This window comes from Alosa alosa, chromosome 2, assembly GCF_017589495.1.
Source record: "Alosa alosa isolate M-15738 ecotype Scorff River chromosome 2, AALO_Geno_1.1, whole genome shotgun sequence".
Lineage (NCBI taxonomy): Eukaryota > Metazoa > Chordata > Actinopteri > Clupeiformes > Clupeidae > Alosa > Alosa alosa.
The window spans coordinates 4683824-4701414 of record NC_063190.1 but is presented as its reverse complement, the minus strand read 5'-3'; the positions used below and the strand labels follow the sequence as shown (position 1 = coordinate 4701414).

Here is a 17591-nt window from a genome sequence, read left to right as displayed (position 1 = left end):
TCCACAGGATTCTGGAATGGCCATTGTGAGTGTAATGTATACTGCAGTTCTTACCTTTCCTGATGGTTGTTGCCTTTTGCCTGTCTCACAGTCTCATCAACCTGAATGGGATGCATTTCATAGTATGATTATGTCTGTATTGTAATCTTTTTCATTGGCACAGATTTTGTAGGCACTTTTTACTATTGTTAATATAATTAGTGGGCCTAAGTAGGCTACTATTCCTCTAACACACGTGAAAAGGGACACATTTTGCTAAGACTAGTTAATCACTTTGGTCTATGACTGTCATTCTGGTAGAACGTTGATTCCCAAGGAGAGAGAAGTAGGAAAAACTACAGCGGATGGTGTTTGAGTTTTGTGCTCAAGACCCGCCCCCTTTACACCGGAAGTTTGGCTTTGTTGTTACGCTGGAGAAATGGCTGCCGCGAGTTCACTTCATTGAAGGAATTGGAATATTTTTGCTTGTTGCACGGAATGTACATCCAATGGGATTACGATCCACGGTGTAAGTACTTGATGGCGCCGGGCGTTTTTGTTCATATTTGGTTTTTGTGCATTTCCACCATTTTAACTTGCTAACCTGAAGACATTGCAGGGTAAGTGGCATACCAGTTAGCCTGTGAAACGGCCAATCTCTTGTTAACATAACTTCCAGAATGATCACACATGGATGACCAATGTTACGGCATCATCATAGCTACACGGTTTGACGTAGGGTTCCTTGTCACAGTTATTGATTATTCAACTTTCATCAGCACTTGTAATATATACTCAAATCTTTGCAGTACAGTGATGGCTGGGAACTTGCTCGCCATGTCTCGCTAGCTAGCAATACTGTCTTTGGCTAACCCTAGTCGCTCCATAGTTGAAAGGTTACAGTTTGCCATCGATGTAGCCTATTGCAATTGGAAGGCAACGATGAGATAAGTTCGTTGCAATGCAAATAAAGGCATAAAGACAAACTGTATCGCGTTTTAAGATATTGCTTGCTTGTCTTAGGGCTTGGATGGTAAATTTGCAGAGGTGACAGTGTCGGGGGAAAGGGCAGCAACGTCTCCTGTCACATAGCAACTGGTGTTGTACAACAATGGTAAGTGTCTCTGAATTTGGAATTTTTGATCTTGTACCTATTCTGGCATAAATGTAAGAAAGTCCTCCGTGACATTAGAGGAAAGTAGCTAATAGCTTTCTCTGAATCCACAGCATCAGTGTTTGGAATATGCATTGGATCGGGCCGAGGTAAATGTTGATGTTACTTGTGGAGATTACTAGATTTCTATGTGCATTGCATTCAAAAAATCTATAGCATTGTTGCAATGCAAGATGTTCATAAAACGCTGCCTCTTTCTTCAGTACATCGTTGAAAGCGCTCGTCAGCGACCTGCAAAGAGGAGAGCCTCTTCTAGTGGGAGGAAATCATTATATCAGAAACTCTACGAGTTATACATTGAAGAATGTGAAAAAGAACCAGAGTTGAAGGTATAGTTGAATTGGCTGTACTTCCATCACCCTTTTGCACCTCAGTCAAGCAGTCCTCCAAATAAAGACTTAACCCTAGTGGTTGCATAACTGTGGCCACACCTGCTTAAAATGCCCTACAAGCTCATGCTCAGTTGTGATTTTCTGTAGAAGCTGAGAAGAAATGTCAATCTGCTTGAGAAGTTGGTTGCACAGGAGTCCATATCATGCCTTGTGATTAACTTATACCCTGGGAATGATGGGTACTCGCTGATGCTGAGGGGAAAGAATGGATCTGGTAGGTTATGCTCTTGCTTAATCTGTTTCATCAAGATAGTCAGGACTTATTAAATACACTTCACTTTAGACTCTATTCTTACAGTCAGGGTGTCTTAGTGTGCTATTGTAGTCTCTGTTACCTTACCTAGTGTCACAAACATATTTGTCTCCTTCACTGCCTTTAGATTCAGAGACGATTCGGCTACCATATGAAGAGGCAGAATTGTTGGAGTACCTCGACGCTGAGGAGCTGCCCCCTGTCCTAGTTGACCTTCTGGAAAAATCACAGGTGACTGTCATCTTTGCCCAGTCATAAAGGGGAAACTGTCAGTGTTTGTGCTGTCAGTGGGTTTTTAAATGTAATCACTAGTAATGTACTTAAAAAAAGAAGGAAGAACTGCACTGATGAAGGGACATTTTTTCCACTTCAGTATAGTTAAAAGTCCTAATGTACTTTCTATTTTAAATGATCAGTATAGTTAAAGTACTAATGTATTGTTTTCCTAATGCAGTCATCATGTTGGTGTGTGTCAGCTGTATTAATGCAAATATTTCCCGGTGCCCTCTCTCTTGAACTATGTAAAGGTGAATATATTCCACTGTGGCTGCGTTATTGCCGAGGTCCGAGACTACAGGCAGTCTGGGAACACCAAGATTCCTTCCTGTCAAACCCATCACATTTTATTACGACCTACTATGCAGGTGATTATCCTCATTATCAGCTCAGAGGAGAAATTCAAACCAAGCCGTGTTTCAGAGCATCACCCTGCTCGAGGACCTAGCCTAAATGTACATTTGGGGTGTTGTGTGGCATCAAACATGTACTGATGCCTCACTTCAAAATCATTTCACCTCACACTTTCTCTTGAACTCCATCTCTGGTCTTTTCAGACCCTTATCTGTGATGTCCATTCGATGACGAGTGACCACCACAGATGGACCCAGGTGAGTCACGCCCTGGAAGGGTCACCCCAACCATTATATGAGTCCGATTTTGCAGGACAAAGGCTGTTGTTCCATGAGTTCTGTTATGTTAAATCTTAGTCTTCCAGTTGTACTTAGTATGGACTTTAAGGTGGGAATCACATTAGCCAGTGGCAAACGTAACGCAACGCTCAGACCGTAATAAGTTTTATCACGTTCCTAAGCAACACAAATGGTTTGTCAATTAAATACGCTCGCGTTGCGCTTTGAAAGTTGAACCAAGTTCAACGCTCAGCTTGTTCATCGCTAACGTTACGCCAGCGTTGCCACCGTTCTGCTGCCGAACCATAGAGAACAATAGGAAACCTGCCGCTTGCCGCTGGCTAATGTAATCCCCGCCTAACTGACTAATTTTGCCACAGAACTCTTAGAGCCCTGGAAAAATTAGATAAACAAGCATTAGCTTTGAATGCCTGATATGTACATATCCAACAGACTGCTTCAATTTTTAGATTGGGATTGGTTGTATATTAAATTGTATAGCAGTGCATTCCAACTGTAGTTTTCCTGCATGTTTGTTGTTTTTGTCTCCCCTGTCAGGATGATAAGCTGCAGCTGGAGTCTCAGCTGATCTTGGCCACAGCAGAGCCTCTCTGCCTGGACCCCTCCATCTCTGTGACCTGCACAGCCAACCGCCTTCTCTACAACAAACAGAAGATGAACACGCGCTCCATGAAACGGTAACATGCAGTGTGCGAATACTGCTAATGTCTGTCTTCAGTTTAGTGTGTGTGGTCTAGAGCCGCCTGTGGTTTTGTAGTGTGGTCTGAGCTCTGACCCCACATTGGAAAAAATAGGGGTTATTTTTGTGTAAGAGGGGGGAATGTTTTGTAAGGATCTGAGACATTGTTTTGGTGTCGGTGTGTGTGTCTGTGTTTGTTTGAGACTTTTGTGTTCCTATTTATAAAGTCAGCTTGCATTGGAAAAGGATAATTTTATTGGAAGAATGATGCATGTTGCTGTGGGTATGGAACAAGCTGGTGCACTCTATGAATGTTGCGAGTAGAGACGCTGGTATAATGTTGATTTGCAGATGAGGTGGTGATTGTTGTAGCGGTGAGAAATAAGTGGCCAGGTCCTTGGCTTAGCTGTCTGGCTGTCTGCACAGACTGTGGTCTGTTTGTTTGTCAACAGTAATGCCAAGAGTTTCAAAGAGGATAAAAGAGGCATCTTGTTTTTCCTTGAGTGTTTTTCTGTCTTCATCAATCTAAGTTACTCAAACAGTACTTCTCAGTTTAATTTTATTTATCTAAATCCCACATCTGGCAAATTATACAGAATTGTGGTTTAAAGTCCCTGTAAGCAAAACATAAAACTGTTTAATTCAGTTTCAGTGAAATTACAGAAAAGAATGTCAATAACCACTCAGAAAAACACACCTATTCAGGCAGATGTCCACACAATGCATCTTGTGCCAATCTACTCCAGAAAGCAGATTTTTCTCAATCCTTGTAGTTTTCTAACATATTCAAGGTGTTGTTTACAAACAAATCTTTTTGCCATTTATGCTATGTCCCATGTAGCTGGGCATTTTTAAAATGCTAGCATTTCAAAATAATTCCGCTCACACTGATGCACAAAAACAGCAGGGAAAGGTTGTCAACAGTAATCAAACAAACAGATGGTGATGGTTGACTAAAAACTCCCCCGCCTGCTAAAACTGTTGACATTTCAAACAAAGGAAATCACATCACAATCCCAAAACTCTGTATTCCCTGTGCACACGCAAACGCTCTTTTTGAACATATCAATTTTGCCTGGAGTTTTTAGAGATAATTTTCAGTGACCCACAACAGAGTTTTTGTATGAACAAAAGGCCAAAACGCATTCAAAAATCTCTGCATTTAAAAATTCCCGGCTACATATGGACATAGCCTAGAATATGATGGCATGGTAAACACTTCAGATAGGCAAACACTCTGAACATGAACCTTCTTTGTTGTAGCATAACTCACTCACAGAGGTGGAGAACTCCTACCACATGTTTGCTCCAGCTATTCACTGTAATAATAAAACTCATGTTCCATTGTGTTGACAGGTGTTTCAAGAGGCACTCACGCGCTGCGTTAAACCGGCAGCTGGAGATGGCCCACTTCCCCACGCCGCCTCAGCTCCGGCTCTTTGACTACCTGCAGAAGAGGAAGGAGAGGAAACCAGCACCCTCAATAGACCTCAAGATCTCCAAGGCCGGCAATGTGAGACCCCGACCTCCAGATATGTCTAGTATGCGTGCAAAATGTCTTGTAGTGAAGATGTTGCTTATTGACACAATTCTCTCTCTTTCTATCTATCTATCTATCTCTCTCTCTCTTTCTCTGTCTCTGCTCTTCCTCCTCTCCTTCCTGTCATGTCATGTCATGGACAGAGCGTTGACATGTGGAAACAGAGCGCCTGCCAGCTCACCGTCCCGTCAGAAATCGACGTGGGTTTTTTTTTTCTCTCACTTGTAACACATAATTTCAAAGCAAGGCCAGTATTGTTTGTTTTCCCAGTTTGATCTGAGTTAACACAACTTGCCCTTTCCTTTGGTTGAAGGTGGAGAAGTATGCAGTGGTGGAGAAGTCAGTGAAAATAGAAGAATCACAGCCTATGGTTTGGCCAGCAAAGGTAAGCCATATTGTTTTGGCCTAAGCTTTAGGAATTCAGTGTTCAACTTTGTACTTTCCCAATTTCTAGAGACAGGCTGTAGAATCCTAATGTCTATGGCTATACCATCTATGGCTGGAGGCCTGCTCATTCTCTCTGCCCTTGACAATTCACTCCCCCTTGTCGTTGTTGCTTTCATCTGTCCATTTCCAGGAGGTGAAAGATGACTACATTTTTGAGTGTGAGGTAAACGGTCAGACTCAGAAGACGAAGGTGACCATGTTCCAGTCGGTGGGAGATCCCCTGTTCTATGGGAAAATCTACAGCGCCAAAGACTCCAAAAGTGAGGAGGACGCTCCGGACCTTCACCTCATCCATCCACCGTAAGCAAGCCGCGCCTTTGCTGTGTATAGTACACATGGTCGTATAGTACATGTTGAAGTCTGTCGAAACTGATCGATTGACATTTTTTTTACGACAGCAATGTAAATTGATTAGTATACATTGACGCAGGTTTACAAACCATATACATAGCCACTTCTTAACACCGAGTACTCAGACACTTATTCAGCCATCTAAAGACATGTGATAAACTTGTGGTCAAATGCATCCATACCTCTGAAATGACCTTATATGTCTGTCTCTTCTTTTCTCTAAATGTGGGTCCAGGTTCCTAATAGGTTCAAAGATTGATGCTGACCGGTAGGTTTCAGTTATGTTCATACATCTTCATGTATTACTTTATAGGTTTGTGGTCTGTCCGTCTTTGCAGTCTTTGACGTGTGTGTGTGTGTGTGTGTGTGTGTGCGTTAGGTTTTTGAAGCAGTATAAGGAAGTGTATGAGAGGGACGTTAAGTGTCAGGTGAAGATGTCCCACAACTCGGGAAGCTCCGTGTCCCAGGTGCCGCTCTCTCCGAACCGTGAGGCAGAGGTGAGGAGCACTTATGCTAGCCACCGCAGTGGAAACAGCCCTAAAAGCTGTCTAAGCAACATTTGTTTCACCATTACAGATTGCCTGTAGTGGTACTGTAGACCGCACACCAACGTTTTGAATTAAACGTTAACAAAACTCTGGAGTGTCCCACAATGTTGAGTCTTACACCTTAATGTCTGTATGCTGTTATCAGACTTAGCTGTGTATGGATGTCTCTCTCTTTCTCTTTCTCTCCCTCTTTCTTTGTGTGAAGACTGACACTTTCTCAGGACTTGTGCAGTCCTCAGTTCTGGGAAAGGGAGTTAGGCACCGACCACCTCCCATCAAACTGCCAGCCATTAGCACCTCAGGTAACCCTCCCCAATACCTCAGCAGGCTGTTTTACATTTAAATGTATTCATTTAGCAGATGCTTTTTTTCCCAAAGCGACTTACTTATGTCAATTATATTACAAGGACAGTGTTACATTGTCCCAGAGGCAACTCCGGGTTAAGTGCCTTGCTCAAGGGTACAACGGTGGAAGCTAGGAATCGAACGCACGGCTTTTCTGACTACTGCATGCTAGCCCAGTTCCTTAACCACTACGCTGCCACCGCCCACATTAATAGCTAACAGACCTGAAAACAATTGAATTGGCATCTCTGTGACAAAAGCAATCTCCTTCAGCATCTATTTGCCCTCACTCATCAATATATTTAGTAATTTACTGACCCAGACTGGCAGGCTCTTCTTTGAACAAATTGAGAACAAATGTTTCGTCCTTCCTGTAGGTAATCCATATAGCTCACAGACCTCTTCAGGTCATCTAAAGTGCCCAACTCCCCCGCCTGCTAAAAACCAGTCCCTGACCCGGAAGCACTCCATGGATCAGGTCGGCCTGCTGTCCCCGGCCGCCCTCTCCCCCATGGGCTCATCACAGAGTAAGTGCTCCCTGTGACGCCTACCTCTGGACATTGTCCACATGCTGATAGTCTGAGACACCACAATGTGGACTGTCTCAAAGGCACTGTCGACACATTCGTAATGAATTCATGTGTATGAATGCGCATAGTTGAGAGATGCTTTTGGCCCCTTATCTTGCTGGGGTTTGATGTGTGCAGTCTTGTGCAGTTGTGTTCATCATGGCTTATTTGTCTCCAGGGTCAGGGACGCCAAAGCCTTCGACGCCCACCCCCACGAACACGCCGTGCTCCACGCCACACCCGGCGGACGGCCAGAGTGCCACGCCGTCGGTGACGCCCACGCCGCAGGACGCAGCTGTGGTGGCGGCGGCGCAGCAGCAGCAGCAGCAGCAGCCGCCCACACTCCTCGCCCCGTTCGCCCAGCAGCAGATGGCGCTGAGCCAGGCCCTGCCCGTCATGACCATCCCCCTGCCCACATCCATCAGTACCGGCACCACTTCCTCCCAGGTCATGGCCAGCCCGACCGGGCTCAACTTCATCAACGTGGTCGGGTCCGTTTGGTAAGTGAGTGTAGTCAGTGGTATTGTGCACTTTGAGGAGGACACACAAATGAGCCCCACATTTGTGTCAAATGTGACTAAATGATGACCACTCAGGAACTCAAACAAACTAAAGAAATACAGTTAAATTGAACCGTACAGACACATTTGTCAGTTGTCAGGCTGTTTCATAAATGGAATTAGTTAAGTACTCAAGAGATTCTGATACGAATTAAAAAAAAAAAAAAAAAAGATATTTCTTGAATTTCCCCTGGGGATCAATAAAGTATCTATCTATCTATCTATCTATCTATCTATCTATCTATCCAAATTTTAACTTATACGTAAGTTAAAATTCACTGAAATTGAACAGGCTTTCACCTTATTTCACATGTTCCTGTATGTGTGTCTTTCCTTTCTTTCTTTTCATGCGTGTGTGTCTGCTTGTCTGTCTTGTACACAGCAGTCCGCAGACGTTGATGGGAGGCTCCAACCCCATGCTGGGCTGCAGTCCTGGGATCAACCTGAGTGGAATACTGCCCTCTGGTGGCCTCATGTCAGGAGCTCTGCCCACCATGCAGTCCGCAGCGCAGGCTGGTATGACACCTTCACTTCCCCTCACTAAATACTCTTAGCATAGTTGACATGTGTGAGCCAGTGTGGGGGGACAAAAAGAAAAAGAACTGAAACACACCAAAACGGAGGGGCTGGTTAGGGTAGTGTTGTGAAGCGTATTGAGAGTTGATGCACAGTACTTTCTCTTTTAAAGTATTTATTTTAGCTTAGAAGAGAAAGTGGTTAACATAGTTTAAAAGTGAAGGGAAGATGTGGCTACTCTTTATACAGTGTCTGTACCTGTGCAACATGGCATTGAGATTGGCAGGGAGATATTGTTTCTAGGGGTGTAACAATGCACAATTGTACCGCAATGGTAAAAAGAATAACAATGTGAACCTTGGAATGTCACAATGCACCATAGCATTTCACGGTCCAAAAATGTAAAATGGCTATTACAAAATATGTACCGGTAATTAGGCTTGGGTATCGAATATCGCGTATTGTTTGGAACCGGGACTATCTTTGCGATTTACCCGGAATCGTTGAAAAGTTTAAATTTCGATTCCTAGTTTCGAATCTCAGGCCGCCGACCGGAAGAAGAAACGGCTGAACACCAACGAAGAAGCCCATAGTTCATAGAATAAAAATTCATGGAGAATGTCAGACTATTTCATTCAGAAAGCAGTGTTCCCGCGGATCCTTAAAACGTCTTAAATACAACTGAATTTTCGAAAGAGAGGTATTAAATGTGCGTATGGGACCGCCAGCGAGTGCAAGAGAGCGAGTGATGTCTCCATCCAGTTTCAAGAATTGTATAAGTGACTAGGCTATTAGGCTACGGGGAGAAAGATGTTTTTCACGGGTTTGGTTAAAGGTGTGAAAACGGTAATAATACAGTAGGCCTATGTACAAAATAAGATGCCTGACGTTTTCGTGGTGTAGCTGAGGCCTGAGAGATAGACAGGTAGCCTACGTGGAATGAGGGAGCCTATGGTAGAATGAGCGGGAGAAAGAGTTGGTAAGCCAGTTAGCGATAGGTTCATGTTCAAATTTAGGCCAGACATATGGATTTTAAAAGCCCTGTCCGGCGTAGCCTGAAGCCAGACGCTCATTTGTTCTTTTTGGAGTTGCGCTTGGCATCTAAAGTCTTTGCTCGGACGCAGCATCGTTTCACAAACTCTGGACGCGAAGACTGCTGGTCAAATTATGTTCAGTGCTTCGCAATCAGGAGGAAATACTGTATATGTTAAGTTGATCCGTTTGCATCTTTCCAGCGTGTGTTGATGGCCTAGCCTACGGAAGAAAATATCTGTCTAAGTTATAATAGCCTACCTGTAATATCTGCCAGCAGCTTGCTTACCAGCGTTTCCCAGTAGGCTAGGCCTACTTCGCAAAAGTTGAAATATAACCGCATATTTTTTGAATATCGGCGACTGCTACATAAAAAAAAAAAAAAATATGTGCGTTCATAATACGTGCGTGCTTGAGATGAAACCAGCAGTTTTCAGCAGGATCATGCGAGGAGGACCTGTCTCTTAATTAATTTAAAACAAGTCAATGGTTTTACAATGTTTCAGTCAAGCTTTGGTTGGTTTAGATACAACTGGTATGCAAAATGTAAAGTAGTGGATTAACTTTAATTTGCTGTGCTGCATATTGGACAATAGATGCACATAGTAAATTATATAAAGTAGGCTTATTAAAATATGTAAATAGCTTAGTCTAACTTTGAAAAAAATATTGAAGGGAATCCAGTCCAGTGCACATGTCTTTGGCAAGTAGCCCTAGGCTACTACAGACACAGGTGAAGAACAGTCAGCCTCAGCAGTAAGCAAAACAAAATATGTACAGCCAGCTTCAAAAGCAAGCAGCCCAGACCCTAAAATTGGGCATTTATAGCTGTGAAGGTAATTCACACACAATTATTTTTCTTTCGCCAAAGTATATTTGGTAACTTCTGTAGACATCCAAAATGGGGTGGGGGTTAAAATTAGTAGGGAAAACAACTATTTCATAAACAGTCATATATATCTTTTTGCCGTGGTATAGTCTTAATTTTCATTTAGATGTCTTGAAAAGGTCTTAAAAAGTCTTTAAATTTGCACTTGGAAAATGTGCAGATACCCTGAGAAAGACTGTTGGTTAGCTAGCTCATTTAAAATATCCTAAACTTTTTTTGACCCTGCCTTTAAAAAAAAAAAACGGAATCGAGAATCGTTAGGAACCGGAATCGAAATAAGAAATCGGAATTGGAATCGGAATCGTTCAATTTGAAACGATACCCAACCCTACCGGTAATTTACTGGGCAGCCATGGCCCACTGGTTAGCACTCTGAACTTGTAACCGGAGGGTTGCCGGTTCGAGCCCCGACCAGTGGGCCGCGGCTGAAGTGCCCTTGAGCAAGGCACCTAACCCCTCACTGCTCCCCGAGCGCCGCCGTTGAACCAGGCAGCTCACTGCGCCGGGATTAGTGTGTGCTTCACCTCACTGTGTGTTCACTGTGTGCTGTTTGTGTTTCACTAATTCACCGATTGGGTTAAATGCAGAGACCAAATTTCCCTCACGGGATCAAAAAAGTATATATACTTATACTATACTTATACTTATACTTAATTGACTTAAAATACACAAGTTCTTGTGAAAAACTATTTAACTGAGTATGTGAAGACAGTATGACAGTATGTGAAGACATGATTTATTCTTATTTTTCCTTTAATTTTTAGGAAGGGTTTTTGATCAATTTTATTTGTAGTTTACTTTAACTTTGAGATCCTAGTTTGATTTCAGTTGTGTTGAATAGGCTGCATAGTAAGTGTATCAAACTCCTGAATGTATGTATAGTCCTGAATCTCGTATTAAAACGAATCGTGAGTTGACTGTATTGTTCCACCCCTAATTGTTTCTACAGCCAAGAGCTGAGTTCTGGTCTGAGTGTTACTTTTTGTGTCAAACAGGGAACCCATTCAGTCTGAACAACACCCAAGGATTAAGACCTCTGAATCTGCTCCAGGTGAGACGTTGGCTCTTGTTCCCTAAGAAATACAGCATGTAGGATACCATTGTGAAAGGAGAGTCCTGGGTTCCTCTGTTGCCATGAGAGGGTTATGCTGATGATATTGTCCTGTGACTCAGATCCCTCAGATGATCTTCAACCCACTGCAACAGCCACAGCTGTCCCAGTTTTCCCCGCAGCAGCAGAATAGCCAGTCGACCACATCCAGCCCACAACAACAGGGGGAGTTGGTGAGTCAGGGGCTTTCTGTAATAACGCTCTTCTCAGATCAGGCCAAAAGTCCATAATACTTCAGAACCTTCTTACACATGGTACCAGTGTGATAATACCGTTTCCTAATTGCATTACATCTGCTTTGACAATACAAGAATCTAAACTTGTATTTAGTTCAGGAGTTTTGATTTCATATATTCACAAAGCTGTGTCAACAAATTAAATGTTGTCTGTTGTCTGACCAGACTGATCAAACTGGTGCTGATCAGGGCCTTGGAGCCCAGCAAACAGCCGTCATCAACCTGACTGGAGTTGGAGGATTCATGTCTTCGCAGGCTGCTGGTATGGCCACAAACACACATATCATTGCACTTACACTATATAATGTCATTCTTGTTACCAGCGCTGGAAAGCCCAAGTTCAGAAACTTGGCACTTGGCAGCCATTTAGGTGACAGTCAGCTATTTTGGACATACAGCAAGGATGCTACCTAAATGAATGAAACATAATTTTTAAGTCACTTTTTGGGCTTGTTGAGCTCCCTAGATGTGCACAAAATTTCAGTGTGGCAATTTCTATGGTAATTGTGAAAACTGTTCAGGTGGGGCAAAACATCAGTTATGCCATATCTGACAACAATGGCCTTTCAGTTCATCAGGATCATGTTAAGCATGGCAGTCTTCCGTAGTAATTTTCCATTATTTTTTCCAATAGTGGTTTGTTTTTGCCTATAATGTCTCAGGAAAAAGTGTCATTGCTGCTGTCAAACTTTTCTGTCTGTAGTAATGGTACAGTAAATCTGTTGCTTCGGTGCTCAGGAAAAGAGCCCAAACACAGAAGGACTTTTCCTTTCTGAACTTAAAATTTCGCAGCTTTGTTTAGTTGCATCCACACACTCCATCTAACAGTACATATACTGTAGTAAACATTTAGCCTACAACTGTAGTGGAGTTGTATTTTAAACATAATATATACTAACAGCCCAAAAATAGACTAATACATCTTAGTCTAACAGCTTAAGTAGGCTCATCAAAAATGAATCGGAAGATTCATTGTTTTTTTCAAACATATCTAAAAAAAATGTATCCTTTTTCTGCTACATTCTGTATTGAGTTTCTGTTGTTGACCCTGCCTCCCCCCCATCCCCTACCCTCCCCATCCCTCTTCTCCTCCCATCCCTATTGTTGGCCCATTACCACAACCCCGACCACCCCTTGCCCCCTCCCCCCACCGCGGGTGCCTGCCCATAGTGCTGTCGCAGCTGGGCTGCGGTCTGGAGAGGCCTGGGCCCAGCCTGCCGTCTCCAAGGCTCCAGCAACAGCAGCAACAGCAGCACCAGCCACAGATCCAAGTAATGCAGCAACTTTGACTGAGCTCACCTGTTAGACGTTCTCTTGTGTTTTGCCATGTGCTTTCAACCCTCCCCAGCTGCTGTGGCTGCTGCGATGAGGATGGCTGCTGAGATCATTAGAGGTGTTCTGATACGCGTCTCTTCATCCTTTCCCCACGCTCTTCACACTGTAAACCTGTAAACTCTGTACAATAGAAAGCTATGTCCTAATGGGATGGCTAGTTTCAATCTAGATATCATCGGCAGCCAATAAGTCACATGATATACATCGAAGTTATCTGTACTCTTTGTGTAGGTGTAAAAGCTAAATTGTGTATTGTAACACAAAAAACCCTTCCTTCCTGTAATGCACTCAGGCAGAGCTTGTGGCACTCACTACTGAAATGGCAGTTGCTCATGTGGCATGTTTCCTAAGGTTGCAAGGCATGTTTGCACAAAAGTTAAAAACTTAAAATAAGGATCTTATATTTTTTAAACAAATAGGTCATATATCATGAATCCCTGTTATATACTCCTGTTTTACCCACCACACATAAAGATAAACCAACACATAAGAACCCAGTCATTCCTTCTTCCTGCACTCTGTAAAACAAAGCCTGGCTAAGGAGCGTGATGAGTTGAAGTTGCTGACTTACTGCAGTTCCAGGCATGGCCACAGGGCTCTGTTAGTCTGTGGCTCACACAGAGGTCTGCACAAGGCCTGGTGGCAGATTTGTCTGTGCCACTGGTGCTGCTTGACTATACCCCTTTTGCGCACTTTCGGCCACTGCCTCAAGTGTGGTGTGTGTGTGTGTGTGTGTGTGTGTGTGTAGCCTGTTTTTCTTCCCCAACCATTCCTTCCTTCCTTCCTTCCCTTCCTCTCTCCATTTCCCCCAGCCTCAAAGCGCTCTCATCCATGCATCAACACTAACCTTTTTGTCTTGCTGCTCTCTCTCTCTCTCGTCATCACATCCCTTGAATAGATGGTTGCCTGTTGATAAGGGTTAGCTCGGTTGCATCTGTTAACCTTTTGTTTTGTCCTTTGCCTTTCAGTTGCAATTCTTGCAGCACCAAATGCAGCAGCAGCAGCAAATGGCTATGGCAGCGGGGGCGGGACCGCAGGTGGGGCTGCCACAGCAACAGCAGCATTCCGCCAGCCAAGCAAGAAGTAAACGGAAGCGCAGCACACCCTAGACCCCACACCTCCTCCAAATTCAGTCACGCCGCTGCAACTCCTCTCTTCTAAATAAAGACAAATGTGTCTGTGGAAATGTCCCCAGAGACCAACCTTTTATCATTTTTATAATCCACAGTCCTAGAAACAGGTGGCAAACTCATTATGTACATTTTCGACAAAAGCATTTTAAAAGGGTGAACCTATATTTAGAGAGGCTGTGCATTTTTTGTATGTAAATTATGATTGTAACTCTTAATACATTTTTAACAAAAGAACTTGATACACCAAATGGCATTTGTTTTGACATTAAACAAGGTCCAGGATGTAGTAGTTCTCGAGGTGTAGGTTTAGGTTATCAAAGGCAAACAAATGCCTAACACCAAACTGATGAAATGGTCAAAACAAACCAGGCAGATAGTAGTTGTTAGAAATTATGTTTCTTTCTTGATAGAAGGTTACTTTTAAACTCTTTCTTTTAAATCCTGGCCTAATTTCATAAACAGTGTTAAGAACGGGCCTTGTTGATTCTTGCTCTGCTGTTATGTGACAAAAGAAACTGTTCTGCGTTTTTGTATGCAGTTTTACCATGTAGTCCAAAGCTGAATTTCAGACTGTTGTTGGGTTCATTACAGCATTGTTTCATTTCAGCACACAAATAGCCCTTCCAGTGGAAATGAGGAGTAAAACTATAGTTAACTGTAGAGTTTAACAGATGTGCCTGATTCTTCCGTTTCTCAACTTCATGTATTTGAGAATACAGTAGAGTCATTAACTGAATGAAGGGCCTGTTCATAGCATGCATTGATTACTATTTTCTTTTTTTTTTTGTAAATGGAGCACATCCCACCATTTTATTGTAAGTACAGAAAGCTTGTGTATATTCCTGAGCTGTTGATGGTGAAGGGAATGGTCTATGTGAAAAAAAAAGAATATCTGGTGGCTAAGACAGATTTTTATAAATGGTCTTTGTCAGCAGTTTTATTGTGATAGAAAACAAAGTATATATTGACAGTGGAAAATAAAATTTTTAGACAAAAGAAAAACAGATCTGATGTGTCCCATCATTTCTTCATACTCTGTAAGATTTTGTCCACCAGTTTGCTGATCTCTCGGTGCCGTGTGACTGCCCGACCCATGCAGTCTTGAAGTTTCTCCCCAGAGAGTGTAGTACCGCCTGTAATGGAGAGAATAGAAACTCTTAACCTTGATTGCACTTGTAACATCATTTGTTTTAATATATTTTTTTGCCATCATTATATAGCTTAGAAAAGCAATTTTACACAAGTTGAACACCTACAAACTACAGCACAACGAGTACACAGCTAATGGTAAAAATACAGAAGCTGCAATGTGAATAGAAATACTAACCATACTTATAAGAGGTGTTCATACCTGGTTTGTGTGCAGTACACAGGCGGCCCTCTTCGTCTATGACCAAAGTCATGACTGCAGTAGCTAAGCTCTCCTCATCTGCCGTGGGATCAACGATGATCGTGCTAAAAAAAGGAACAAGGTTTGCGGGTTGCTCTATGACTCATGTCCCACCTACCATGTTACATTTTGTAGATTGACAAATAGATTGGCCCTACATCTGAGGTCCATCATCGCCACAATAGTAAAACATTCACATACAAAATCATAAATATGACAACATTTCTATAGAATTTTGTGTGTGCATAACTTTCTCAAAAGAAAAAGACAGGCTTACTTGTCAAATACAGCAAATGAAGACCCAACAGGTTGTCTATTTATATTAATGGGGCATTTCTCTAAGAGATCCACTTCAGGTAAGTCTGTTTCTTTGTTTATTGTGACCTTTGGGAGTAGTGCTGAAAATTAATGGACAAATCAGTTGTACAGACTTAGCTAGAATGTATTCTTTGTTATATATGTTTCGACTATAGACTATGGTTTCGACCATTTGGCATGGAAAATAACTTACTGTTCTTAAGGGCAGCAAGCAGTGCAACAATGCAGCTATCCAGTAAGTTTCCATCATAATCCAAACACATTATATCACAGTACAGAACCCAGCAAAGCTGTGAACCCAGTAAAGTGTAATGTTAGTCTTCATCAACTTTTCAAAACTCAAATACTATTTAAAAATGATTCAGCTCTACCTTTTCCTTTTCAATACACAAGTCTTCTTTCCAGATAATCTCTGAACTGAACAAGAGAGGATTGTTACTAAAACTGAGTGAAACAGCAAACCACAGCAGTTAGTAGGGGTGAGACCATCACATACCTTTCTATTATGTCAGCGATAAACTGGCTAGCAGCCTGAGCTTGCTCTTCAGGTGGACCAGACCGGACCTTTGACATGCAAAGTGGGGGTATGTCCACATTGGGCACTGAAACATGAAAACAAATGGCAGAAAATATCTATGAGAAAACACTGAGTGGTAACACAAAATTAGTAATGCCAATCAGTACTCATAGACAACTTACCTATGTAGCCCTTATCTGGTGTATCAGATGGAGGAAGGGCCAGTTCCTACACAAAATAAATCAGAAGTGCATGTTTTTTTTTTTTATGTGTTTGTGGGTGGTGTAGAACATATTGATTTGAAACGAATTAGAGGATTACCGCTTTTATGCCACACATCACAGTTGTGTTTCCAATCTTAACCAAGGCAGAACCTTCAGCTGTTGATATGGGACCTGGAGAGAGAGGGTATTTGAAGCCGAATATGCCACTTTTAAACCACACACAAACCTGACACGACTATATACAAACACCAAGCATGGCATACCTATATTTAACGTTGTTGTCCTGAACTCATCAAGTTCCCGTCCATCAGGACGACAGTTTTCTTTCTACGAGAGAACATGCTTTGACGTCAACCATCACTTTTTGTCAACCAGCACAAACGAGTACTACAGCACAAATGTTCACACGTGTCTGAGGAACTTACCAAGAAACTCTTGTGATATTCCAACGGGTCTGCAGTCCTAAACAAAATTAAGAAATGGAACCAAATTACTAATCTACGCATTATTCTTTACTGAAAAAGTGATCACTGATCACACATTATTTAGCTATCGTTAGCTGACAGCTAAGTGACCAAACGGAAGGCTTAAATTAAGATGCTTTATTGCATGGCACTGTTTCTTGAATTTAATTATGCTTCTCTCATAGTTGTTCTCCCCTTTAATACGATAACAAACATTAAAGCTAAGCTTTTCACATTGACTTAAAAATATCTATTTAGTGTGAGGTGTAACACCTACTTGAATCCTTCCGCCATGATGTTTTGATTTACCACGTGAGTGCACGTTGATTCTGCGTCTGCAGATTCGACACGTACAGTCGGATTATGTGTGTGGTGTAAACGCTGGCTTTTACCATATGTTCTAACCTATGGTAATGAAAAAAAAAAAAAAAAAAAAAAAAAAAAAGCGATATAAAAATATAAATTGAAATTACGAAACATTGCTGATTTTTTAACTATCCTGATATGATCAGTAACAGCATGTTGCATAACCAACGTTGTATTTGATCGAAGTAGATATCATTTATCATGATTCATTTTACCAGACCTCGATACATTAAGGTACATTTGTGTATATTGTAGTGTAGGTAAATCTCCAAGCACTAGTGGTCGCAGTTCCCC

The 17591-nt window shown here is 42.2% G+C and overlaps 2 protein-coding genes across 5 annotated transcripts; one reads left to right on the top strand and one right to left on the bottom strand.

Annotated features, from left to right (window-relative positions):
* The first annotated feature begins 312 nt into the window (after nucleotides 1-312).
* On the top strand, nucleotides 313-14083 carry supt20 (SPT20 homolog, SAGA complex component). Of its 4 annotated transcripts, none has more exons than XM_048268110.1 (24): nucleotides 313-508; nucleotides 1003-1093; nucleotides 1207-1242; nucleotides 1357-1482; nucleotides 1633-1759; nucleotides 1926-2029; nucleotides 2326-2442; nucleotides 2632-2685; nucleotides 3265-3404; nucleotides 4763-4919; nucleotides 5090-5146; nucleotides 5260-5331; nucleotides 5524-5693; nucleotides 5980-6012; nucleotides 6124-6241; nucleotides 6498-6594; nucleotides 7015-7164; nucleotides 7385-7706; nucleotides 8152-8282; nucleotides 11199-11254; nucleotides 11377-11487; nucleotides 11716-11812; nucleotides 12721-12821; nucleotides 13854-14083. In XM_048268110.1, the coding sequence occupies exons 2-24, from the start codon at nucleotides 1091-1093 to the stop codon at nucleotides 13992-13994; spliced, it is 2520 nt and encodes an 839-aa protein (XP_048124067.1). In that variant the 5' UTR covers nucleotides 313-508; nucleotides 1003-1090; the 3' UTR covers nucleotides 13995-14083. The 4 variants fall into 4 exon arrangements, with proteins under 4 accessions (XP_048124067.1, XP_048124050.1, XP_048124060.1 ...); XM_048268093.1 differs by having other exon boundaries at nucleotides 8149-8282; XM_048268103.1 differs by having other exon boundaries at nucleotides 313-599; nucleotides 8149-8282.
* An 844-nt stretch (nucleotides 14084-14927) lies between these two features.
* On the bottom strand, nucleotides 14928-17287 carry exosc8 (exosome component 8). Its single transcript, XM_048268331.1, has 11 exons — nucleotides 17209-17287; nucleotides 16893-16929; nucleotides 16731-16794; nucleotides 16565-16638; nucleotides 16426-16471; nucleotides 16223-16328; nucleotides 16098-16143; nucleotides 15920-16016; nucleotides 15686-15806; nucleotides 15370-15473; nucleotides 14928-15151 (listed from the first exon to the last, which is right to left on the bottom strand). The coding sequence occupies exons 1-11, from the start codon at nucleotides 17223-17225 to the stop codon at nucleotides 15039-15041; spliced, it is 825 nt and encodes a 274-aa protein (XP_048124288.1). The 5' UTR covers nucleotides 17226-17287; the 3' UTR covers nucleotides 14928-15038.
* Nucleotides 17288-17591: the final 304 nt, after the last annotated feature.